General features: G+C 50.6%; 1 protein-coding gene across 9 annotated transcripts in view; it reads right to left on the reverse strand.

The window, feature by feature from the left end:
* LOC113939664 (myosin phosphatase Rho interacting protein) overlaps positions 1-22675 on the reverse strand; it is a 147194-nt gene extending 124519 nt beyond the window's left edge. For 5 of the 9 annotated variants that reach the window (XM_027626098.2, XM_027626099.2, XM_027626096.2 and 2 more), the window contains exon 1: positions 22435-22675. In XM_027626098.2, coding sequence (XP_027481899.1) covers positions 22435-22557 — 123 coding nt within the window. In that variant the 5' untranslated portion in view covers positions 22558-22675. The remainder of the gene's footprint in view (positions 1-22434) is intronic. The other 4 variants (XM_027626100.2, XM_027626095.2, XM_027626103.2 and 1 more) reach the window with 2 other exon arrangements.
* Between the last annotated feature and the right edge of the window lie 2629 nt (positions 22676-25304).

Genomic DNA, 25304 nt, shown 5'->3' on the forward strand with positions numbered 1-25304 from the left:
AATAGAGAACCCAGAAACAGACCCACACAAATATGTCCAACTTAGTTTTGGAGAAAAGGTGCTAAAGCAATTCAGTGGAGGAGAGACAGCCTTTTGACAAATGGTGCTGAAGCCACCGGACATCCACAAGCAAAAAATAAATAAAGCTCAATCTTATACAAAAATTAGCTAAAAATGAAACACAAACTGACAAATCGAACTTCATTAAAATTAAAAATTTTTGCTGTGCGAAGGCCCGACCAGGAGGGTGAAAAGATAAGTCACAGAATGGAATAAAAATATTTGCAAACCACATGCCCAACAAGGGACTAGTATCCCGTAGAGTATACTAAGCCCTCTCGAAACTCAACAGTAAAAAAACAACAATCTGTTTAGAACCATGAGCAATATAAGCCTATCAAGAATGGCTAAAATTAAAAATGACGACAACACCAAATGCTGACAAGAATGTAAGGAAAGTCTATCACTCATACATTGCTGGAGACAATGTGAAATGGTACAGCCACTCTAAAAAAGTTTAGGGGTCTCTTTAAAAACTAAGCATGCAAGGGCGCCTGGGTGGCTCAGTCGGTTAAGCGACTGCCTTCGGCTCAGGTCATGATCCTGGAGTCCCGGGATCGAGTCCCGCATCGGGCTCCCTGCTCAGCGGGGAGTCTGCTTCTCCCTCTGACCCTCTTCCCTCTCGTGCTGTCTCCCATTCTCTCTCTCTCAAATAAATAAATAAAATCTTTAAAAAAAAAAAAAAAAAAAAAAAAAAAAATAAAAAAAATAAAAACTAAGCATGCAATTACCCCATGATCCAGGAACTGCACACCTGGGTACTTATTCCAGATGCAAACAAAAGTTTGCATTCACACAAAAACTGTACATTTCTGAATAGTTATAGCAGCTTTATTTGTAATAGCCAAAACCTGGAAACCCAGCTGTCCTTCAGTAGGTGAGCAGTTAAAGAAACTGGTACATGACCCCCATGGAATACTAGTCAGCAATAAAAAGGAACAAACTTGATCCACACAATCTGGGTGAATCTCCAGAGAATTATGAGTGAAAAAAGCCAAAACTGAAAGGCTACATGCTGTATGATTCCATTTACATAAAATTCTTGAAATGTGTAATTTCTACAAATGGAGAACAGATTCATGGCTGCCAGGAGTTAAAGAGGCAGTAATGGTGGGAGGGCAGGGGGCATGGCATGAGGGGACCTGGAAGGATGGAAATGCCTTGCATCTTGAGTGCATCAATGTCAATATCCTGATTCTGACACCGCACTATAATTTTACAAGGTTTTACCACTGGGGGAAACTGGGTAAAGTGTACGTGGAACAGTTGTCTATTTTTCTTAAAACTGCACAGAAAAATACAATTATCTCAAAATAAAAAGTTTAATCAAAAAAAAAAAAAAAAAAACCCAAACCTGTTACTTGCTGAATACTGCCTCCACCCACATACAGGCAATTTAAGCACTGGAAAGGGACCCTCCACAGCCCCATACCACAGATGCTCCAGCCATGAAGACCTCTGTGGTCCACAAGGGCCTTCCCCAGGCCAGGATGGCCCTCTTCGGCCCCCAGCTGTGCTGAATGAGCTCCACCAGCCTTTCCACCAGCTTCTCCTGGAGGCCACACACAGCCACACATGTACACCCTGTTGGGCCTATCCTTCTGCCCCTTTCCCTCTCGCCACCCTCCAGGCAGGTCTGGGCTGCATCAGGGAGAGCCCAACTGCCTCAACTCAGGCCAAGTGGGCAGGCCACAGGCAGGGGAAGATGCAAACGTCCTGGCCTGCTTTACACAGCGTTGTCAAGCTGCCACACTGATGCTTCCCAGAAACATACAAGCCTCTGGACACAGCCACCCGATCACAATCGGCTCCGAGGCATCGGGAACGTTACATGCCCGGCTCTCAGCAACATGTGGCCTGAGGCTCAAAGAGCAGGGACGTCAGTGACGGATTTCTAACGGGTGGTTAACCTCGCTTTTCCTGTCCTCAGACTCACCCACCCTGTGAGCGTACATGGCGCCGAGAAAGGCAGATACATTGCACGCTATGGCACTGAAGAGTGAGTACCCGAAACTACTGATGCAAAAATGTGGGCTCCACCTTTCCTAGCCCCTGAAAACATCCCGTCATCCTAAAGGCCCTTTATGGTCTGGTGTTCCCTTACTGGCCCCTACACAGGCACCCCCCCCAAAATCCTACACCCCCTTCAAGTATAGGAACTGACCCAAAGCCAACTGCTTACTGAGAACTTACTGTGGCTGCTACCGCCATTAATCCAGGACACTCGCCCTTCTCTGGACCGCTCTGCTATACTTACACCTCCCAGGGGAAAGAAAAATAATTCCATCAGGCACAAGCAATTCTCTGTGTGGAGGGCTCTTTGCCCCATCCCACCGCCCCTCCTAAGTTCCGTATCTCCCAACCCCAAGCGATCCACGTTCCTTCCCTCTTACAACACCTCAGCTCGCTGCGGACAGGAATCTCGCCTCCCATCTAGCACTGCACTCTGTACAAAGTCGGGCTGCGGTCACTGAAACACACATCCACATGAGTCAGTGGACATACTTACTAGTCGCCACCACGCAGCCGAGACTGCTCCTAAACTGTTCTCTGAGTATGGCCCGTAAGGCCTTCCCAGCCGAGACCCAGGTAAGCCCAGACGGCACTTCCAGCCTCCACACCTGGAGCTCCCATGTTGCTAGTCGGTACTGGTTGGCACCGGGGGACAACCAGCAGGCTGAGGAGCAGGAAGACAGGCTGAACTTCAAGTGTACTTCTCCCTTCTCTGATTCTGACCCCCCAGTCATGCCACGTGTGCCACACTGGCAAAGACACAAGGCAGAAGTGCTGTGGGAAACCCGGCACCCTCCAAGAGCTGCAATGTGGCCGTATGTGGGGAGAACCACCGCCTTTCCAGACTCCTGCCCCAGAAACCCCAAAGCCAGAAATTAAGCTGAAAGAAATAACATAGAGAAGCAAAAAGCTCCCCTCATGATTGAAGAGGAACTCAATGTCCAAAAAGCAAATGGCTAAATGAATGCTGATTATCAACTCATGAAAATATTACACAGGCATTAATTATAAACACCTATGAGGAATTCAAGAACCCCTTGAGAGTATGTGCCCACGGGATTCCATCAAGCCAGTGCTTCCTGCACAGAGCCAGGTGGCTTCAGTCCATCTGTCTCCTGGGTGACTAGCACCCTCTGGAGGTGTTCAGTGGAATTTCCCCAGTTGCTGCTGTGAAGCTGGAATCACTCCAGGGACCAGAGATAAAAATGTGACGCGCACTTCCCTCCCCAAGGGGCTCTTGGATTAGTGAAGGAGACCAGGCATGGGAACAAGCATCCAGGGTAGGATGTAAAAATGTGGCCTATTATTATAAAATGCATCATAAGGACAGAGGAAGATTGGGAGTCAACGAGAAAACAGCTATTGTGTTGACTGCTGGGATCATGAACAAGTCTTGGGTTTTTTTGTTTGCTTTTACCATTTTTTGTAAAGTCATGCTACTATATAGTACTTACCAGACATTACTTTCCTTTTCAAAAGGAGGGAAGATGTTTGCCTGACTGTGCATGCATGACTTCTGATATAGTACTAACAGAGTATCTGCCAAAAGACGGCAGGGGGTGGGGGGCAAGGGCTTGATTGTTCCTGTGAGAATAAGTAGACGAGGTCAAGGAATCCCTGTACTCCACTCTCCACCAATGGCATGACCTAACAGCTCGGGATAATTAGTGTAAAGACCATGGCCTGGGAACCAGAAGGCCCAAGTTCAAGTCCTAGTTCCGTGACTTAGTTGGTGTGTGGCCCAGGGTAAGACCCATTACCTCTGTGAATCTCAGTTTCATCATCTACAATAATAGAAAAACACATAACTTTTCCATACCATTTTTTAAAAAATTACATCAGACACAAACACATACTGGGTCACTGAACAATCAATGGCCCAGAGTCAGGGATACACATTCCAGCACCTACATAGGGCCGTGCACACAGCCGGTGCTCAGACCAACCTGGGGGGTAGCACTTGGGGGGACCAGCAGTGCTCAGGGGAGAGCCCCACAGAGGAGGTAATGAGTGGAGGTCCCCAAAGGAGTGTGATGGGCAGGACTACAGAGTATTTGAGGCCAGTCCAGAAAGACCCCAGGGCCCCCGACTCTGAGCGTAGGGGCAGAGCATGCAAAGCCCACACAGGCTCCCTCATACCAGGCTAAACGCCTGAATTCCAAGCACAGTGACCATCCCCATGAAAGTTCTTCAAGAGGAAAAGTCCCACAGTCCTGAAGGATCCATATATGTGCGGGCCAGTATCCCAGCTTTGGGGAAATTCCTGGGGCAAAGATTTCTCTGGGCCAAAGGTGGGGTATAGGGACCTGCACTCAAGCATGAGCTGGGGGGCAAATGGCCCTTGGTAGAGGATTCATTAAAAGATCTATGGGCAGAATGTGTGTAGATTGCAGCTAATACACCTGTAGTTTCGAGGTTGCTTCCTTGCCCTTTTTTTTTTTTCCCCAAAAGAGTTTCTGTGGCAACACTTCCAGGTTCATAACAAACAGGCTGTTTAATATTTTCTGCATTTCGTTTCTAAAAGGAGAAATGATGCCTGGGCAGCAGCCGTCTGACCATCTTTATGAGCTTGTAAATCAAGCTCATAAGAATTCAAGGTCACCAGTCTTTTCCAAGACATTTCAAGTAAGTCAGTAAAAGATGTGAGCACATGTGAAAGTCAGTCTCAGGCCTTAACCTTGCCAAGACCTTACTGTATCCTAGGTGCCCACCTGCCTAGCCCATGTCAGGGGGGTTAGCACACAATTCTGAGCATGCCTACTTGGGCCAAAGCCCTCAAGCAAGTGGGGCATCTCTTTCAGAACAAGCCTGCCAGGGCCGATCATCATCAGTGAGGGTGCTGGCCATCACTGTCGACCCCCTGGAGGGCCACACACACACTTGTTCCCCACAAGGCCAGGAGAACTAAACCGTGCTGGGACTCCTAAGACTTGTCCAAGGGGTCTCAAGGCCGGGAGAATACCGTGATGTTGCTTTACATTCAGTTCTGCACCCAAACTACATTCCTCAATACGGCCACCATATGCCAGCGTGAACTTCCAGGGCCTGTCGTTTGCCTCTGAAAGTCAGCAGAGAACAATCAACCATCACCAAGATACTCACAGTCGTACTACAGTCACTCTGGGTGATTCAACATGATCAGAACCCAGGGCTGTGACCAGGGTGAAAGCCCGGCCTTCCAAGTGAGAAAGGCAGCTGTTCCCCGGCCGGCAGGATATCATCACGTATGTGGCCTGGAGGACACACACTCGATCTAACTGAGCACACTGGGGAGTCAGGTAAAAATGCCCATTGGTTTCCTCTCTTTGTCACATCTGTCCTGCTTTCCACCGTCCTCAGAGCTAACACCCACAGCTTATGAGACTGGTCACTGCTCCACGCCCTTCATGTACTCTCCGGTCTGCACAACAAACCTATGAGGTACATGCCATCGGCACCTCCATCTGACATTCAAGGACACTGCTGTGACCTAAGGCCAGGCCTTGAGCCACGACCACCTGGCTCCCTAGCTGGCCTGTAACCACTCCACACTGCTCCACGTCGGTGAGCCACTTCCAAAAGTAAAGGCCGAGCCATCTGAACAGGAAGCATGTTCTCCTGGAGGGTCTAGTCCGGACCCGCACATCACACAGGGTCTCCCCAGACACCGTTGCAGTCGAGGTCCAGGGCCTGGGCGTGCACGGCACCTGTGAGGAGTTCATCACTATGGGATGAACCAAACACAGACCACCCTCCACAGAGCCACCCAGACAGCCTGGCCGGGCACCACGGATTGTTAAGGTGTTCTGGGAGCTGATGGAAACTGTGGGGCTCTTCTCTGGAAGGAGGAGTCTCTCTTACCTGTCCAAACAGTAAGGGTGAGCACAGGCTCCCACCTCTTCCCCACCCCAGAGAAAGTAAAGTAACCCTGTGATTTACCATTCAAACAAGGATACTTTGGGGAAAGAGTTGGGACCCTATTAATTACCAAGACACGTGACCCTGGAACTCAGGAGAAATGCAGCTCACCAACCTTTGGTGCCAAAGGCCACAATGTAGAACCAACAACGCAAAGATAAGAAAGCCACCGGAAATACCCACGATGAGACAAAGGCACAAAAAGTGGAACGAAGGGAAAGGAACTCGGCACGGGGGGCAGAGACGGGAGGTCTGGGAGAGACTTCCTGTGAGAAGTTCGCACAGGACCAACTTCAGAAACTGAAGTCAGGGACATGAGCTTGGGGAAAGCAGGCAGAACTGAGCCAGCGTCAGGTCAGCCGACGTGTGCAGAGGTTCAAGCTTCCCTCCAGAAGAGGCAGCAGGGCCTTACACACAATGTCACCCCGTCCGGCAGTGTCATGGAAGCAAGGGTTCCAGGAGGAGAGGCCACATCCCAAGAACTCCACAAGGCTTGGTATGATCGGGGCCCACACCTCCAGAGCTAGCGCGGAGGCCCCAAACCTCTAGACAATCTGCAGACAGTCCCACCCTTCAGCCAAATCAGAAGCAGCACAGGGCGGAGGCAGACAATAAATATTTGGTGAAAACAATGACCTGAGTTCTACAAAGTGTGATCGGATGGCCCCTTGGTTTTGGCAGAGAATGCTCCTGCGCTGCTGACATACTTGCCCAGACTGCACGCATGGGTGTGTGTGTGAGCGGGAGGCCGACACCATGTCCGTACGGTGTGCTCAGGGGCACCTGGGGTAACCGCGACAGGGTAGAATGGAGGTGGAATGTGTGCTATTAGCTATGCGTGGATGGCAAATGTCAAGCAGAAAACGGTGAGAAGATGGGAAATGAACATGTCAAAGAATGGTTTGGTAAGATATGAATTATGAGTACAAACCAAGAATGAGGCGGGGTGGTAACTGTTTGGGGGTATTTAAACCCTCCATCCCCCAACCCCCTCCCCCCCATTCCAGCCCCTGGAAACCACTACTGTACTTTGTGTGTCTATACATTCGCCTGTTCTGGACATTTCGTATGAACACAATCAGATGACGAGTGATCTTTTCTGACTGCTCCCTTTCCTTGGCATGATGTTTTCAAGGTTTATCCACGCTGTAGTACATGTGTATATTTTACACCTTTTTATGGCCAAATAACATTCCATTGATGAACATACCACAATTTACCTACTCAACTGCTGCTGGACACTGGAGTCATTTCTCCCTTTTGGTGGCTGTGAACATTGATATACAATTTGGTGACGGTTTTTCAACCTTCTTTAAGAGAGGTCAAAGAGGTAAACACCACTTATCAATGTAAAGTCTGGACAACGAATGCTTCAAAAGCCAAAAAAAAAAAAAAAAAAAAGGAAAACTGGTTGAAGGAGGTGCTGGAAGGGGGTTCCTGAGAGGCTCCCCACAGGCAGACTCAGGGGCACGCAGCACTAGCTACACAGACCAAAGCTCAAGCTGAAAACATCTCAAAGGGACAGACATAGGGTTTCCATAAAGCCTTTCCATGTGATGGAGAAGAAAAGGGCAGAGAAAATATTTTGACAGATGCCATAAAAAATACAGTCATAACAAAGATTGTGGTATACCTGAAAGATCTGAGGCTGTGGGGATAACTCCCTTATTGAACACTAAAGACATCAAAATTCCTGTATAGCCACTGAATCCAAGGGGCAGGAGCTGGTTGAGGAGCACCGTAGTCTTAAAATGAAGAGGTAATTTTCCTAATGAAAATTCTGAGGGTTGATCCAAACTTCTTCCTAAAAATAAAATTTAGTGAGGGGCGCCTGGATGGCTCAGTTGACTAGCATCTGACTTAGGCTCAGGTCATTATCTCCGGGTCCTGGGATCCAGCCCCACATTGGGCTCCCCACTCAGCGGGAGTCTGCTTCTCCCTCTCCCTCTGCCCCGCTTGTCCTCTCTCTCAAAAAAATAAAATCTTTTTTAAATAAATAAATAATCCCATTTGTGTCACACAGACCTCTGGGGCCTCCAAGATTCCCTTAAATCCCCTTTCCACCCATGTGCTTAGAGGGCGCAGGGCCCGACCATCCCTCTGAGATCAAGGAACGCGAATCTCCCTCTCCACCCTGACTTCTGAGCCAAGCCCCAACCCTGCATCTTCAGGGAAAGGGGGAGTGCCACCTGGCCACTGCCATGTCTCCTTCCAACTCCCGTGTCCAAAGCTCCAGGTCAGGAACTGGGATGGGGTCTTGGAAATTACCAAGCACCGCTAAGTGAACAGATGAAAAGATCAGGGTCATCTTACCTTCTGGCCACAAAGCTAATCAGTGACAGAGGCCCAAGGAGAACTGCCTGCCCCCCGTCTGTTATTCCTTGGCCGCCCCTTCCTCCCCACATGAGAACACGTCCCTGTCACCAGTCTAGTCCCCATCCTAAAACATTCCAGGTACCTCCGGCCCCTCCCTTTCAGGAGCTGCGGAGTGGCGCTGGTGTCATGTAACAACGGCAAAGCAACCTCCTTCTCCAAGCCTCAGACACCTGTCTGTGCGCTCAGAATATAACCTACCCCATACTCTTCACCTTGAGTCCCTACCACATGCCGTGTACCTGCATTTCATTTATTCTTCAGAGAGCCAGCCCTCGGCGACAGGAAGTGAGGGTGAGCCAGTCCTGGAGTGTGCCTGCTGCTGGAGAGAGCAGGCACTTGTCCCCTTATCACATGCTGCCCTTTGCGCGTCTCACACCTCACTCCAAGGGGGCTGCTTCAGGCCCTCACCCAGATTCTGCACCTGCATCAGCTCCATCATGACAGGAGTCCTCCCTGCCACTCCTATCACGGCCTTCCAGCAAATGATCCAACTTGAGCTAGACCAGTGATTTTCTAAGTATGGCAGTCCTTGGACCCTTTTGCGGGTCCACGAGCCAAAACTATTTTATGAAGTCTTCACTTCCTCGCTCTCATTCCTTCCCTATTGTAGAGCAGAGTTTGCCAGAGGCTATGTGACATGACATCACAACAGACCGAGTGCAGAAGAAAGGAGAATCCAGCTGTCTTTCACGATGACAGATGTTATGGAGATTTGCAAAAAGGCAAAATGGTGTGGCTCCTCTCACCAGATTTATTTGTTGTTTTGGAAAAGTAATTTTTCAGAATACACCTGTTATTTATGTGAACATGTAACGGGTTTATTTTATTTTTAAATAGATTAATAAATTTCTAAACATTTCTCAGTTTTAAGTTCTAGTCCAACAAATACCACAGATGTAACCCACATAAACAAAAGCCCTTTGAGGGCCTCAATAATCAAGAGCATAAAGGAGTCTCCAAAACAAAAAGCTTGAGAGCCACTGGCCTAGCCAATCATCCCACCCCCACCCCCACCCCAAATCCTCAGGTCAGTGACTGGCCCATCCTGCCCCCACACCCTTGCTTCCCTCAGCACTCTGTTCATGCTGTCACCCTGGCTCTCTGTCAAGCCCAAACACAAATGCGCCTTCAGGTCCATCTCCAAGTTTCTACTCAAGACTCCTTTCTCCTCCACAGCACTACTTTAAAAGGCTGCTTATCTCCCACCAGACTTACCACAGTGGCTGTACTATATACAGCACATCTGGAAATGAAACGGACTCCCGCACACACCAGGCAGGGAGCCCTTCCTCTGGGCGAGGCAAAGTTCTCTTGAGGAGGGGAGGTCTGGAGAGGGGGCTGGGCTCCACACAGGCAACACCCACTCTGGGTCCTTCCCCTGGAGGCCACTGAGGGAGGCTGAAACACTGGAATGACCAAGCACCTTGAGTGTTCCTTAGGAATCTGGTACGTACACACTGTACATAGATGCGACTTATGTTCTTTTGTATGCATCAAATATTTCATTCTATTAAAAAATATTAACACGGGGGTCAGGGTAAATTAGTGATTTTCTAACAGTGAAGACAATGGGAGGTGGTGTTTCAGGGGCTGCTGCAGAGTGTGGGGTGGGCGGAGCTCCGGGGGGGCGTGTCTCACAGGTGGCCCCGTCCCCTCCTCCCATCCCTCACATATGTGAGTTCCATGTTCTGTTTCAAGGGGCTCTGTGCTCTACTCCTAAAGAGATAAAGTTTGAAAACTGATAACTAGCGACCAGGCCAGATCATCTCTTTTCCCTCTTAGTGACCCCAACATCTTTTGGAAGACCAATAGCAGCAGCTCCCCATGCATCTCACCACTGGAGCACTCCAGTGTCTCCCTATGTTGTCTGGCCTTCAACTCCTATGCTCCCTCAGCCCCCCTCCCGCCAATATTAAAGCCCCCACTTAGCTACTTCCTGGCAGCTCCACTCATCTTCAGGTTAGACAGGAAGGGAAGACAGGAAGGACTGAAGCTCAAAGTGGCTCAGCCATCCCTGTGCATGGGCACAGCACCTGTACCACCACCTCAAAGCTGCACACCATGCTTGTAACCCTGAGCGTGGCCCCGTACCCCAGTTCTCCATCCTGGACTCCTACAAATGAGGAACACAGGTCTGGGCAGCACCGTAGGCTCTGTCCTCCCACCCAGCAGTCTGCAGTGCTGGCCTCTGGCTTGATGTGCTGATTCGAAACACAGATCACTAATAGAATGACCACTGGACCCGGATATTCCACTCCTAGGTCTCTACCCAGAAGAACTGAAAGTAGATGTTCAAATAACACATGTACATGAACGTTCATAGCAGCACTATTCACAACAGCCAAAATGTGGAAACAGCCCAAGCATCCATTTAGAGATGAACAGATAATCTAAATGTGCTATGCCCATATACTGGAATATTATTCGGCCATTAAAAAAAACAATGAGGTACTGATTCATGCTACCACCGGATGAACTCTGAAAACATACTAAGTACAAGAAGCCTGACTAAACACTACATATGCTATATCCATTTTAACCAACGTTCCAGCATAGGTAAAGCCGTAAGGACAGAAAGCAGACTGGTGGTTGCTGAGGACTGGGAGTGGGGAGTAACAGCCTAATAGTTACGGGTGTTCTTTCAGGGTGATGAAATGTCTTAAACTATAGACTGTATAGACCTGTAGTGTTTGCACAATGGGATGAATGTGATGAATGCAATGGATGTGCATACTCTTAAAATGGTTCATGTTATGTGAATTTCACCTCAAAAAACAAACAAACAAAAAAACCACAAAAAACAACCCCAAACAAAACCCACACAACAGAGCTCCCTAGGTCCCAGGCACAGAGAGAGCGAGGGCACACAGCTGATGGCCCGCTCTCTGTCCTCCCCTCCCACACTTCCCAGCGCAGCTAGCTACCCGCTTAGCCCTCTGCCCACACACATGCCCTGCAAGCCCAATCCGTGCTCAGGGCTCCTCCCTGGACTGCAACAGCTGGAGGAAGAGGGAGAAAGTGACATTTTAAAAAGCCTCTTCCCTGTTCAGTCTTGACAAGGAGCCCATGGCCGCAGGATTTTTGGAACATGACGCCATTCGTGGCAAAGGGAGGAATGCTAGAGAATGTGTGGGGACACACTTCTGGGGCTTTGCAGGAAAGAGTCTCACCCTCTCCCTCAAAAAGCAGTGCTTCCCATTAAGAAACAGGTAGGACGGGAAAGTGCCATGGGAAGAAAAAAAGAGGCAAGAAGTGTAAATAAGTTCAGCCCAGGCCTCATCCTCGGGCCCCACCCTTCGCAGCACACGCTCACCCTTCCGGCAGGATAGCCCCTGGCTCCTGGACAGGAGGGCCACACACAGCCCGAAATCTAATGTCCAGGAGGCCCACGTGACCCCGCTCAGGACGGCGCAGGCAAGAGTGGAAGGCGGAGACCCTGCGTCAGACTGGGTTTGCCTCCCAGCTCTAGCACTTACAGCACTGCCCGTGGGCAAAGTTACATGACCTCTTTCCAGCTCAGGTTTCTTATCTCTCTACTTCATAAGGCCACTGTGAATGTAAATGAGTTAACAGTGGCCTGGTACACAGCAATTACTGTTAGCTACAAATGCCACCACCTCCACAATAAATAATCCCAGAGCATGTCAACTGCTCCTTCGATTTAAGGAGAGAAAAACCTCCACATCGCAGGAGGCAGCATGACCACCCTCGCTGGTCCAGCTCCCCTGAAGAGGACCCCTAAGCTCACAGGGTTTCGAGGCAGGAAGAGTCAGCAGGCTGCTTGCTGAGATGGCATCTGCCTGTTAGAGGAGCTGTCTGCAGGCTCTCTAAAGGAACCACTTCTACCTGTTTAGACCCTAGAGAACGGTCCCCTTGGCAAAAGGCTCCCCTCCCTGGAAGCAGGTGGGATTTGTAAAGCTTGGGGAGCAGCGGGGGAGACTGGAAGGACGGGCCTGCTGGCTGAAGTGAGTGAATCAACACTGAGGACCAAAGGCCCAGGACATGCCCCGGCCACATCTCCCACCCACCTGCCCATCAATCTGGGACAAGACCTGCGCGGCCCTCTACCCTCCAACGGTTTCACCAGGCCCAGGGCCACAAGGACTTTGGTTCCCAGACAACTGTCCCAGGGACACCAGCAGAACAGTGGCTTCTCAAATCAGGATCTGCCACTGCCATTCACAGGACCTGCACTCTGCACTTCTCGGAGCGTGGCAGGGACCCGGAGGTGGCTGCTGTGCCGAGCACTGCCCTCTGGAGAAGCCCATGGACTCTAATGCTAAGTCTTAGGCTAATGGCACCTGGCCTCTTCACTTCCTGTCCTCTACAAATTCTTAAAACCAGTTCCATCTTATCAAAAACCACCAAAAACCAAAAAAATAGTTCAATCTTTATACTTAAACACGTTCTGAAAATCAAACCCACAAAAGCAAACCGACTACGGCCTTTCCGATCCCAAGGGGCTACCATGAGGAAATTGCTAGGCTGGTGCCAAGCAGCTCAGCAGGAGAGGAGGCAGCCTGGGCTTTTGTTCTGTGGGCGTGGAGGTAGACAAGAAATGGAGCTAGAGGGTCAGCTGTCCCACAAAACCATGGAGGCGGGTCCCCTCTCTGGGCCTACGTTGGGGAAAACGAACCCCACTTCCTGAGCACCCCCCAGGTACCCGAGCATTTACAAATCTGGTACTTGCCACTTCTTGCATCCTCTTCGCGACCATCACAGGCACCCACCATCAATGGGCATTATACAGTCCCCAGTTTTCAGAGGAAGGACAGACACTGAAACTCTGAGTGACCTGCTCCATCACCATTAAAAACAGAGCCAGGATATGAACCCAAATCTGAGCTGAAAGCCCCCAATGTCAACCAATCCATTTCCTTACATGAGCACATTAAATGAAAAGTGGGACTGTGTCAGATTTCTAGGTCAGAGCACGTCCCCAAGCAGAAGACAAACGAACACCCCAATCCCACTGAGCCCTGAGGCTCCCCACGCCCCAGGTCACTCACCAGCCCCAGAGTAGAGAAGCTCTGGGTGTGGCACCTGGAGACCCAGGAGATGTGGACTCTTTCTCTCGTTCAACTGGGACTCCCAGAAGTTGCTCCCCCTTCCTCTGGCCCCTTTAGCTACCGGCCAGGGCCATTCGGAGGTAAGACACTGAGTCTGAAAGGGTGCCATACAGCCTCCCTGGCCCGTCTGATAAAACCAGTGCTTTAGGACCAACAGAGATCAAGGATACAGTATTTCCTGATTCTGAATTCCTTAGGGGAAAAGCAGTGTTTCCTGTTCAAGGCTGTGCCAAAGGTGTGGTCACTGCCACAGGCCAGCAGCCTGCTGGGGGACATGGGGCCACCCTAAGGCCGAGAAGATTTTAGGGCCTACAGGATGACCTGTGAAATGTCCTGCACTACTGCCCTCCCCACATGTACCTCCATGCACCCCAGCTACCAAGGAATCCATGTCGGGGCAAGGCCCTGTTTCTGATAGCAAAGGTTCACACTTTTTATCAGACACGGGGAGGTCAAAGAGAACTTTGGGAAAACCCACACCGGCCTTCCTGTGACCTAGGCAGGTCACTGAAACTGGGTCTCAGCGGCTCCAACTGTTAACTGGGGACAACCCCTCACTTGCTTAATTATTGCGGGGGCGGGGTATCACCCGGCCCCTCCAGGCCCCTCCTCCCAGGGCTAAGAAGTAGAAGTCCATTACACAGCTTTGATTTTGACTGCAATAGCCCAGCATCCTACAGAAATAGTACCAGGTGAACAAGTCCAAGTGGCCTTCCTAAGAGGAGGGAGGACAGGCTTCCGGTCTCACAAAGGCTGGCAAGGGAACCGTGTGGAACTAAGTTCTACGTCCCAGCCCCACCGCTAGGCAGCTCAGTGACCTCGGACAGGCAGTCCCACCTCCCTGAAACTCCATATCCCCCTCTCTACCGGGGCCCATGCTGCCACCAGCCCTCCCCAGCTAACGAGAGTGGAAGGAGACAGATCACGGTACACGGCACGTGACGCAGCACAATGGAGGCTCCAGAGGATTCGACGCGCCCATCTGCTCACTCTTGCTGCAAGCTACCCCGAGGACCGGGCAGGCCACCATCCAGCACAGGGTGCAGTCGCCAAGCCGAGCATGAGGGGAGAAAGGAGCTGGAAGGGTTACAGGCTCCAGGCAAAAACCAGGCTGTGGTTTCATGTGAACTAGGATGACCCTGACGAAGAAAACCAGCAAGTGGTTTGGAAGATTCCAGTTCCAGTCTCCAGAGACAAAATGCCAGCGAATCAACCCACTGGCTCTCTTGCCCCCAAAGGAAGTGATAATAAAAAGGGAGCGGTGGGGCTGGGCATTCAGGGCTCCCATGCCAGGGCAGCTGTGAAATCGTCCTCGGATCATCTCACCAAACCCTATGCTGCTAAAACGAGGAACCACAAAGTCTGGGGCAGGTTTCAAACCTGCCCCCCCTGCCTCCAGAGATGACTGGGGGCCACACAGGCAGGAAGCAGAGGTGGCTGAGAGGCCAAGATCCAGGCTCCAACCTCATGTCGCTCAGAACCATGTCCCTTTTTCTGTTTCACATATGGCATTTCCATACGAGATTCCTCCGAGGGAAGGCTGTGTGATTTAGTGCAAGTCTGAAAACTACTGACCTGGTCCAACTGTGTCATTTCAGATGGGAAAGGGAGGCTTGGAGCGTGAGTTGCCAAGCATAAAGGAAAAGGCTGTTTTCTCAGGTTAAATGCTTCTAAATTAGCATCCAGCGCTCTTCACCGTGTCCTGTGCCTCCGTCCCCCCACAGTCTTAGGATGTTGGCAGTAGAATGTTACCTCTCTCTCGTCTCTTTTCCCTGGTTGCAAGGCTCTCTTCTCTTTCAAGACTAAATGGCAGCTTGGGAACAATTTAAAGATAAACATTCCCAGTCAAATTTCTTTATTTCAGCTAAACAGCATCAGGGTTCTAGTAATCAGGAAACAGCCCAAACAAAGGCTACTCCCCACAGGACAGGCCGTCAGCGCGCTTCCTGGAATATTAATTACCACAAAGGGGGCTCAGTAACCCCCCCAGGCCTGGCTAGCACCTTCCATCCATTCCATTAGTAGACCACTCCCTGTAAACAGAATGGGGGCACCAGCTTTATAGGTGGGGAACCGAGATGCCGAGAACGTAAGCGACCTTCCTGGGTCACCCTGCATGTCTGTGCCAAGAATAGAACATAGGTCTTCGATTGTAGTCCTTCTGTGTGGCGAAGGAAAAAGAACTCAGAGAGAAAGGTCAAGTAGCAGGCTAGAACACAGGGAAAAAAGCAGCTAAAATACAGCTGCAAAACACTCCCGAACACAAAGGGCTGTGTCAGAATGCAGTCACCCTAGCCAGCAACGTGCGTGGGGGGGGCACGCCAGCCTGCCCCCCAGGCTCTCACGGGCTCCCTCCAGGACAGGCCCTATCAGCACCCTCCTTCCTCCTGCCTCTAGAGGAGGAGTGGGGGTCCGAGCCCTCAAACACCACCAAAAGGAGTCCGCAAGAAGATGGGACTTTGAAAGAAAGAAGCCCCAAGAGTTGGCAAGGACACCAAGCAGAGGACACAAACAGGAGTAACCGGCAGGAGAACCGTCCCAGGAATCCTCTGAACACAGGCTGTCTGCACAACACCCCCAAGAGGGAGGAAACACCCACAAGCACAGCCCTTCCACTCAGTACTTCCTCTGAGGGTCTCAAGGGCCCCGCAGTGGGCCAGGCTGCTGCGACCAGAGCAGCCCCGTCCCACGCGGTAGGCACCAGCCACGTGTGGCTCTTGGGCTCCCAGAAAGTGGCCAGCCTGAAACGAAAGGTGCCATAAAGGTAAAATAATAATTTCTTTACGTGTGGAAATGGTATTTTGGATACGTGAGGTTAAATAAGATATAATTAAAAGTAATTTCATCTACTTCTTTTTACTTTTCTAATGTAGCAAGTAGGAAATTTTTAATTGTAAAAGTGGCTCATGTTATAGTCCTACTGGACAGGGCTGGTCTAACCCATAGGCCAAATCTAGCTCCTGGCTTTTTTTTTTTCTTTTAAGGTCCCAAAAACCAAGACCAGCTTTTACGTTTCTACACGATTTTGTAAGTACCTTCATAAACTCCTCGATTTTGGCCTACAAACCCTAGAGCTTTTACTATCTGGCCCTTTAAGAAAGAAGTGGTCAATCCCCGGGTCTAGACTCTAAATACAATCAGATATCCCCTCCAATGACAGCAGGGGCAGAGGGCAGGTTGGGGATGCGCGAGTGTGTGTGTGAGCGATTCTTGCACACTCATTTTTAAAAACTGAGGTAAGGGCGCCTGGGTGGCTCAGTTGGTTAAGCAACTGCCTTCGGCTCAGGTCATGATCCCGGAGTCCCGGGATCGAGTCCCACATCAGGCTCCCCGCTCAGCGAGGAGCCTGCTTCTCCCTCTGACCCTCCCCCGTCTCATGTACTCTCTCTCTCTCATTCTCACGCTCGCAAATAAATAAATAAATCTTTAAAAATAAATAAATAAATAAAAACTGAGGTAAAAGTCCTATAGCGTAAAATTAACCATTTTAAAGTGAACACGTCAGGGACAGTTAGTACATTCACAATGTTATGCAACCAGCTTCTCCACCTAGTTCTAAGACAGCTCATGATACCCTCAAAGAGAACCCTGATCCCATTAGCAGGCACTCCCCCACCCAGAACCCTGGTAACCACTAATCTGCCTTCCATTTCCACGGCTCTACCTAAACTGGACATTTCATATAAATGGAACCATACAGTATGTCATCTTTGTGCCTGATCTTTTCACTCAATATGTGTCTGAGGTTCCATCATATTGCAGGACGGTCAGTAGCTCATTCCTTTTTCATAACTGAATATTCCGTGATATGGATACACCACAATCTGTTTATCCATTCGTCCACTGATAGCTATTTGGGTTGCTGCTACCTTTTGGCTATTATGAATAGTACTATTACAAACATGCATGAACGTATTTGTTTGAATACTTGTTCCCAATTATTTTGGATATATGTTAGGAGTGGAATTACTGGGTCATATGGTAATTCTTTTGAAGAAATGCCAAACTCTTTTCCACAGTGGTTGCACCATTTGCCATTCTCGTGAGCACTGCATGAGGGTTCTAATTTCTCCGCATCCACACCAGCACTTACGACCTTCCCTTTTTTAATATAGCCCTCCTAGTGGGTGTGAAGTAATAACTCACTGTAGTTTTGATCTGCATCTCCCTAATGACTAATGATACTGACCATCTTTTCCTGTGCTTGTTGGCCATTTGTAAGGTCTGGGATTTCTGACATAGCCCCTGCCAAACCGTTGACCAACATGTGCATAAATCATAAACCTCAAAAGGGTGGTCATGAAATCTCCCCATTGCTTATGAGATAAACGTTAAGTGAAATAAAGAAGTTCCATGCCCTAGAACTTCTAAGAATGTCACAGAGATAAAGGGAAAGTCAATGAAATGATTCACAGAGAACAGGTCCTGACCCACCCACCTCTGTGTCTGGGACTCTCACCCCAAGACCCCAAGCAGCCCTGGCAGTGGAGTGCCGCACAGCGAGGGGCACAATTAGACCAAGAGATCTCAGAAGAAATGGAGGAGGACTGGAGGAGCCCCGGCAGAGATCAAGACCAAACTCCTCATAGTCCAGATGGGAACACTGAAGCCTGAGGAGAGAAAACAAGCCAGCCAAGATCCCACAACAAAACAGCAGTAGAAGGAACTAGACCTTAAGTTCAGATGCAGTGACTCCTTCCACAAAAGGCATGCCTAAAGTCGTACAAGTCGGCAGGAGGATGAGACATCACGCCAGGTCAATACCCACCACGAACCCCAGAAACCCACACTAAGGCTGGGATCCAAGAACCCTGGGCTCCAGACCTTCTGCTCCCACTGACCGCCAACCCCCGATTCACCTCCCTTCCCCACCTGCTCCCCCTCGTTTCGGTCTATGTGGCCTCCCGAGTGACTGACTACACTCACTGCCACGACTTCAGAATTCCTACCGGTCCCACACCCCTCATCTAGCTCTAACCACCTGCATGCCTGAACCGGTGATCCCACCTAAGGACCACACTAGACCTCCACCTCCTCCCCGACCCCACAAACCTCTCCAGCTGTTATTCTCAGTCGTTGTGAAGGTACCCAGGTCTCCTCAGTCCCCACCTCCAATCAACTACCAATACCCTGTCCCTAGTGTCTGATGACTCCTTCCGTCCTGGCCAACACTGACCTGGAGAAGACCTTTACCATAATTTACCTGGACTATTCAAGACAATCTTTTAGAGCTTCTACTTTCATGCCGAAATTATTTTCCTGAGACAAAACTCAGATGGATTAGAAAGTTAAGCATAAAAATAACTATAAGGGAACTACAAACATGAGAAAATAGTTTATAATCTTGAAAAAAAGGCTTTCATAATCACTAGATTAAAGCTACAAACTAAAAAAGAAACATGGACGTTTAACTGCATTCTTATTTAAACCTACCATATGAAAAAGAGAAATGACCATACATAACATTAGAACGGACACCGTGGGAGAAAATACGTGCAACATAGGACAGGTTCAGATTAAGATCTAGAGCAGGGGTCAGCAAACTAGAGCTTACAGGCTGAACCCTACTAGCTGCCTGTCTCTGTAACTCTGTAAATACACTTTTATCAGAAACAGCTATACTCATATAAGTTTACGTATTGTCTAAAGTGGCTTCGCATGATGGCTTTTACACTACAATGGCAAAATTGTGTAGTTGCCACAAAGATCACGTGGCCCACGTGGCTAAAATATTTACTATCTGGCCTTTTGGAGAGAAAGTCGGTGGACCCCTGACCTAGAGTGTAGACAGAAAGCTCCTACCCAACCAGCTGGGGTGGCGGGTGGGGAGCAAGAAATGAACCCAACAGAAAAACAGGCAAACAGTATGAATGGGCAGTCTACACAAGAAACAAAACATATACCATAAATATTGTAAAAAGAGGCTTGACCTCACTGGTAACTAGGGAAACTATTAGAGAATTAAATCATCTGATAATATCCAATCCTGGCAAAGGTACAACACAGCCTTTTTTGGAAGGCAATTTAGTGATATCTGTAAAAAAAAATTCAATGTGCTTGATGTCAACCCAGCCATTCTATTTTTAGCTATCTGCCCCCAGAGAAATACTTGCATTCATGCACGCACACACTCACCCAAAAGCATTTAGAAAACTGTTCGCTGAAGCAGTCACTCTGTGTAACAGCAAAACCCAGAAGTAACCTTGCTGTCCATCAGCAAGGGAATGGTTACAATATGGTACATCCCTGATGGCACAATTTGCAAAACAATTTTGTAATAGTTGTATGTCGCACCATGAAAAGAGCCGTAAGACATGTCATTAAGCAGGAAAAAATATGTAGCAGAGCAAATGCATATATAGTTTGGGTTAAGTAAAGGTTTTAACTGTGTATTCAAGTCCATATGCATGTAGAGAAATGCACAGGACTGAAGGATAAACGCCTTAAAGAGGGGGTGGTCTCAATGATCGCTGATCTATCTTCCAGCCTTGAAGGTCTAAAATAAGCTCAGGGCAGGGAGGGGCAGCAGGAAGCAGGGCCTTGGGGGAGAGTGATGGGAACCAATTGGCTGAGGTTTTCTAATGGAGCCAAGAGGATGAGAGTAAGGCTGGGGGAGGCCGGATGCTGAGAGCAGCAGCTAAAGCTGTTGGCAACAGCCCTGAGTCTCCCTCCTTCTCTTTTCAAGAGCAGTTTCTTCCTGAAAGATCCCAGGAGGTAGAAGGCTGGCCTAATCTCTCCCGGCACAAATAACCCCACTCATTATTTCAGAAACTACCATCCCAGTTGTGTCCTGGAAGACTCAGGCCTGTTTAAAATCCACAATTAACTGTGAATAAAGTTGAAGAGTAACGTACTTTAAATCTGCAACATTCTCTCTTGAATTAATAACCAAGAGATTCTTTTTTTAAAGAAAATTTAACAGATTGGACTCAAATATGCAGATCCCATTTCAGTTTATCTAAGCCTAAGAATCAGAACACAGTCCTTATGAGGTGTAAATATCCCATGTACCAATTTTGGCAGTTGCCTGGAATAACCAGGAAACTCTCTCAGAACAACCCCTGCCAAGCCCATAAACTTCCTAAATCCAAGTTTACTATTCTGTGGGTGATTTTTGTTTGTTTGTTAAATTGTAAGAGAAAAGAGTTTAATAAGATACTAGTCTTTGCTTTTCACAGGGTGAGACAGGTAAGCCAGGGATCCCTACTCCCAATTTACAGAAAAGGAAAAGAAACTACGCAAAGGCAAAGGGACTTCCTCAAGGTCACACAGCTGAAAGTGACAGCAAAGACAGAAGAAAGGTCTCCTGACTCCTCGTCCAAGGCCCTCATCACCACATAAACTGCTTCCCCCAAAAAAGGCATCCAGTTGAGAAGAGAAGGCGTCCCTGAGAAGCCCAACCCAGAACACCTTACCAGGAAACTGAGTTCTACTCTTCCCAAACTGACTGGCCCTTCATCCCAAAAATCTATGACTGAAGCCTTGAGTGTTCCCATTAAGCTTTTGGTTTTAGATGAAAGGAGTCTTTTCCTGGCTGTTGGGATTCTGATCACAGAGGAAGACACCACGTCTCAGGCCATAACCCCTGCCCTGCCACCCTACTCTGGTCTGCCATGTAAACAATTCAAACCCTGTGAGTACTTAAGTAGCATTAAAAACAGCCAGGCCGTACACTTCAAAGCAACGTTTTCCATCTAAAGGGTTCTTCTGCAAAAGGAGTGGCTACAACTAGGTCACACTGGACTGGAATGTGAAGGGAGCTCCCCTGGCCTCATGGGGGGGGGGGGGCGCCGGAGATGAGAGAAAGCTCTGAAGAAGACTGAAACCGGGGGAGAGGCAAGGAGGGGCACAGACACATCCCAAGAGGCTGTATACAGGGCTTGGTGCAAGGAATCTGCATAGCCCAAGTGTTCCAGAGAATCCTTGGGATCTGGGGGGCTCAGAGAGCAACCAGTACAGGGGTTCCCAAAGGCCAGTGGGGATTGCAGTCCAACTTCTTAGGGAACTGTTACAAAACAAATTCCTCATCTTCTGTATCACTCCAGTAATGGGGCCCTAGGACTCTGTATTTTTAGACTGTGACTCTGATGCAGGTTTGGGAGCTACTAAACTAGTCCAAAGCCCTCACATGACAGATAAGGCCAAGAGAAGTGAACGGACTTTCCTGAAGGCCCACAGGTCTCCTTATTCCTTGCCAAGCGACCAGAGAGCTGGGAGAAAGGGTGGGGAGAGGAGCCCCCAGCTCTCCCATCAACAAAAAGCCCTCCAGCTTAAGTTCAAGCGCAAGACCCTCCTCCCCCGACTTCAGGACCATTCACCTCTCCCATCATTGACAGTGACAATGATTTAGAAAACGGGCAAACTGGGTCTGATGAGAGGGAAGCCCACAGTCCACCGAGACAGTCCTGCACCCTGGGCCACTCTGGGTGGACAAGTCTAGGTCGGCTCCTAAAACGGACTCTATGGGGGGTACTACGAAGCAGCAAGCAATCCCCAAGCGCTTTGTTCCTCCTAAGAAAAACCAGGCATTTTTGAGTCACCCAAAAAGCATGAATCACACGGCAGGGCTATGGGAACGGGAAAGGATGTTATTTTTCGGCATACTTGAGGATTTTCCCTTTGTCCCGGCTCTATCAATACACTTCCCGCTCCCTCCCCCTCCCCATCTCCATCCTCATTACCCTCCCCAGGACCCACGTACATTTTTTCTGCTCCGTTTTTATTTTCCCCGGGAGCCTTCAGAGGCACCCCCCACCCCCGCCCGCCTCGGGAACTGGATAACGTCCGCTCTCCTCTCCACAGCAGGATGGTGGTCTCACGGGCGTCAGAACCGGGGGGAGGCGGCCAGCACCCCCGGCGAGGCACTCTCGCCCGCCTCGGACGACGGCTTGCAACACCTAGCCGGGCGACTGCGCGCCGGCAAACTTCCAGCCCGAGGGGGCCGCCGGGGGTCGGGGGCCGCCCCGCGCGGGACCCGGGTCTCACCTCCCGGTCGGCCCCGGAACCCCCGCCCGCTCACCTGCGTCAAGTCCTCGTCGTTGAGGAGATGCGACTCGCGGGGCTTAAAGCAGTTCTGACACTTGCTCTTGTTGAAGATGTTGGCCTGGAATTTCCTGCACGGGTTCTCCTTGGCCGCCGACATGGTCGGCGCGGCGGCGGCACAGGCCCGGAGGCCCGGCCCGGCGCGCGCTCCGCGGCGGACGGCGGACGGCGGCTGGCAGGCGGCGGCACCATGCACGGCGGGCTCGGGGCGGGCTCAAGCCGGGCTCAGCGCGGGCGCCGCGGCATGCCCCCGCCGGCCGGCCGCCTCACAGCCGGGCCGCGAACGCAGGCCCGGCCGCGGCCGGAGCGCGCCCCCGGCGGTCAGGGCGGCCTCGCGGGCGCCGGGATGCGGGCCGGGCCTCTCCTCGCACGACGGCGCGGCGCTGCACGGCGCGCCGGGGCACCTCGGCGCCGAGCCCCGCGCCCGGGCCCTCACAGAGCGCGCGGTCCCCGCCGTCCGCCCGCACAGCCGCCGCCCGGCCGCCGCGGGCCCATGGACGCGGCCTCCCGGGCCCGCTGCCTCCCCGCGCTCCGGCCCGCCTCTCAGGCGCCGGGTCGTTGCCGGTCCCCGGGGTCGGTCCCCGCCGCCACCGCTGCCCTCGGAGCCCAGCGGCCGCAGCAAATGGTAGCGGAGCGCCTCGCGCACTCCCGAGGCGGGGCGAGGCGGGGCGGGGCGGGCGGGGCGGGCGGGGCGGGCGGGGCGGGCGCGCGGGCGGGCGCGCGGGCGGGCGGGCGGGCGGGGGAGGAGGGAGCGATAGGGGCAGCGCGCGGGGCGGGGCCGCGCCTTCCACGCGATCGGCAGCCCTGCCGGCCAATGGGAGGGGCGCGCTCCAGCTAACAAAGAAAACCTTTGGCCAATGGAAATCGGGGGCGGGGACAAAGGGCTGCCGGGCGCAAGGTAACTTGTGTAGGCGAAGGAAGGTGGGGGCGCCGGGATGGGATGTTCAGGTTTGGTGGACTGGCGCCGAAACTGGCTGTGTCCTGACAGCTGCAGGGGGCTGGGGCGGGGGCCCATGGGGGAAGGGGCGGAGCCGACCTCCCGGCTGGCTCTACAACCCTCTCACTTCCAACCCCGCCTTCCCGCACCCTTTCCCGACACCCATCTCTGAGCGGATTCATTTAGCACCTACTGTGTGCCAGTCCCGCCCCCATCCCCCGCGAGGTAGTGGTCATAGCACTATTCATACCGGACTAGATACTGTTTCCAGTGCGTGATATTCATTAGCTCATTAAAGTTTCACAGCCTCTCCATCATCATCCCCATTTTACAGATGAGGAAACTGAGGCTCAGAGAAGTTAAGAAATAAGAGGTAGAGTTTCAAGAGATGACTAAGGGATGTCAGCCTTGAAGAGCTGTCATTTCTATTATGGGAGATCAGTGAGGGCTGACTCTATGCCAGGTACTGAGGTAGGCATTCTTTCCCCCATTATGTGTTGGAGGAAATTAAGGCTCAGACTCCCGAAGTGATTTGTGCAGGAGGGGGCCGAACTGTCACTCCAATCCTCCGCCGTCCAGTCTCATGACCAAAAAACCAACGGGAGAAGACTGAAAAAGAGATACAGGCAGAAGATTCAGGGGCCCAGAAAGGGAGAAATGCACTCTTTGGGGGAAATTAGGGGTGGCTTCGAGGAGGAGGGGAAACTTAAGCAGATGGTGAGAGGTTGAGAGCGGCTGGAGGTGGAGGTCAGAGGAAGAAGGAGCAGGAAGGATGAGGCCAAAGGGATTCATGGGGCCAGATCACCCAGGGCCTTGGATTCCAAGCTCAGGAGTGTAAATGTCATTCTGCTGGCAGCCAGGAGTAGACCACGGGAGTTTTTAAACAGTGGAGTGAGCTAACCCAGCCCTTGCAGAAGAGGTGACACTGAAGCATGTGTTAACAGCAGCGACAGCAGCTGTTGCTTAGGGAATGGGAAGGTTTTAGGAGAAGTAGCAAAGGCTTCCAGGGCTGTGTACTTTTCCACTGATCATCTGGTGAATATCCCAGGGAGGTGGATTTCAACTTAGTGTGAGAAAATGCTTTCCTCCAAAGCAAGCCCAAGGAAGGTGGATCAAAGTCCTGTGGCAGCCTAAGGGGGAAGCCCAGCTCCACCCCTGCTATAGCTCTGTGGCCTTGGGCAAGTCCCTTCACCTGCCTGCTGCCTCAGTTACCTCATCTACAAAATTGGCATGATTATATGGTTGTTGTGAGCATTACATGATATAATGCTTGTGAAATATTTTGCATGATGTGGCCAAACGTTAATTGGTGAATCTAGGCAAAGAGTGTTTATCGCACTATTCTTGTAACTTTTCTGTTGGTTTAAATTTTTGTGAAATAAAAAAAAAAAGTGTGTGTGTAGGGGAGGAGAGAGACCATTCTTGCCTGCACAGAGTACTCAGAAACTGATACCAATGATGGCCTCTGGGGAGGGGTGCTGGGTGGTTGAGAGGTGACCTACTTTTAATTATCACTGTAAGCCTTTTTGTTCCTCTTGGATTTGGTATTGTGTGCATGTACGCTTTGTTTACAAATAAGTTTTTAAAGTCCTGTCCATGCCTCGAGGCCAAATCAAAGGCCGCTTGCCTTTCTTAAGAAAGCGCTTGGCGTGTTCTGCTCAAGTCCGTGGACACATCCAGCATCTGCCTTGAGCAGGAAGGGTCCGCAGCTGGGGGCATAAAGAAGCCTTTGATTCAGGCCTGCCGGGAAGGAGCTCACACTTGAGCAAGTGGAGACAAATAGAAACAGGAGGCAAACAGACAAATTCAATCCAGGGTGTCATGGGGGTCCAGACAAGGGCACTCAGCTCCATATGCTGCTTATGGGAGGGCTACTTGGAAGAGGTAGTGCCTGGGCTGAGTCCCGAGCT

The sequence above is a fragment of the Zalophus californianus genome, chromosome 16 (genome assembly GCF_009762305.2).
Source record: "Zalophus californianus isolate mZalCal1 chromosome 16, mZalCal1.pri.v2, whole genome shotgun sequence".
NCBI classification, from domain to species: Eukaryota; Metazoa; Chordata; class Mammalia; order Carnivora; family Otariidae; genus Zalophus; species Zalophus californianus.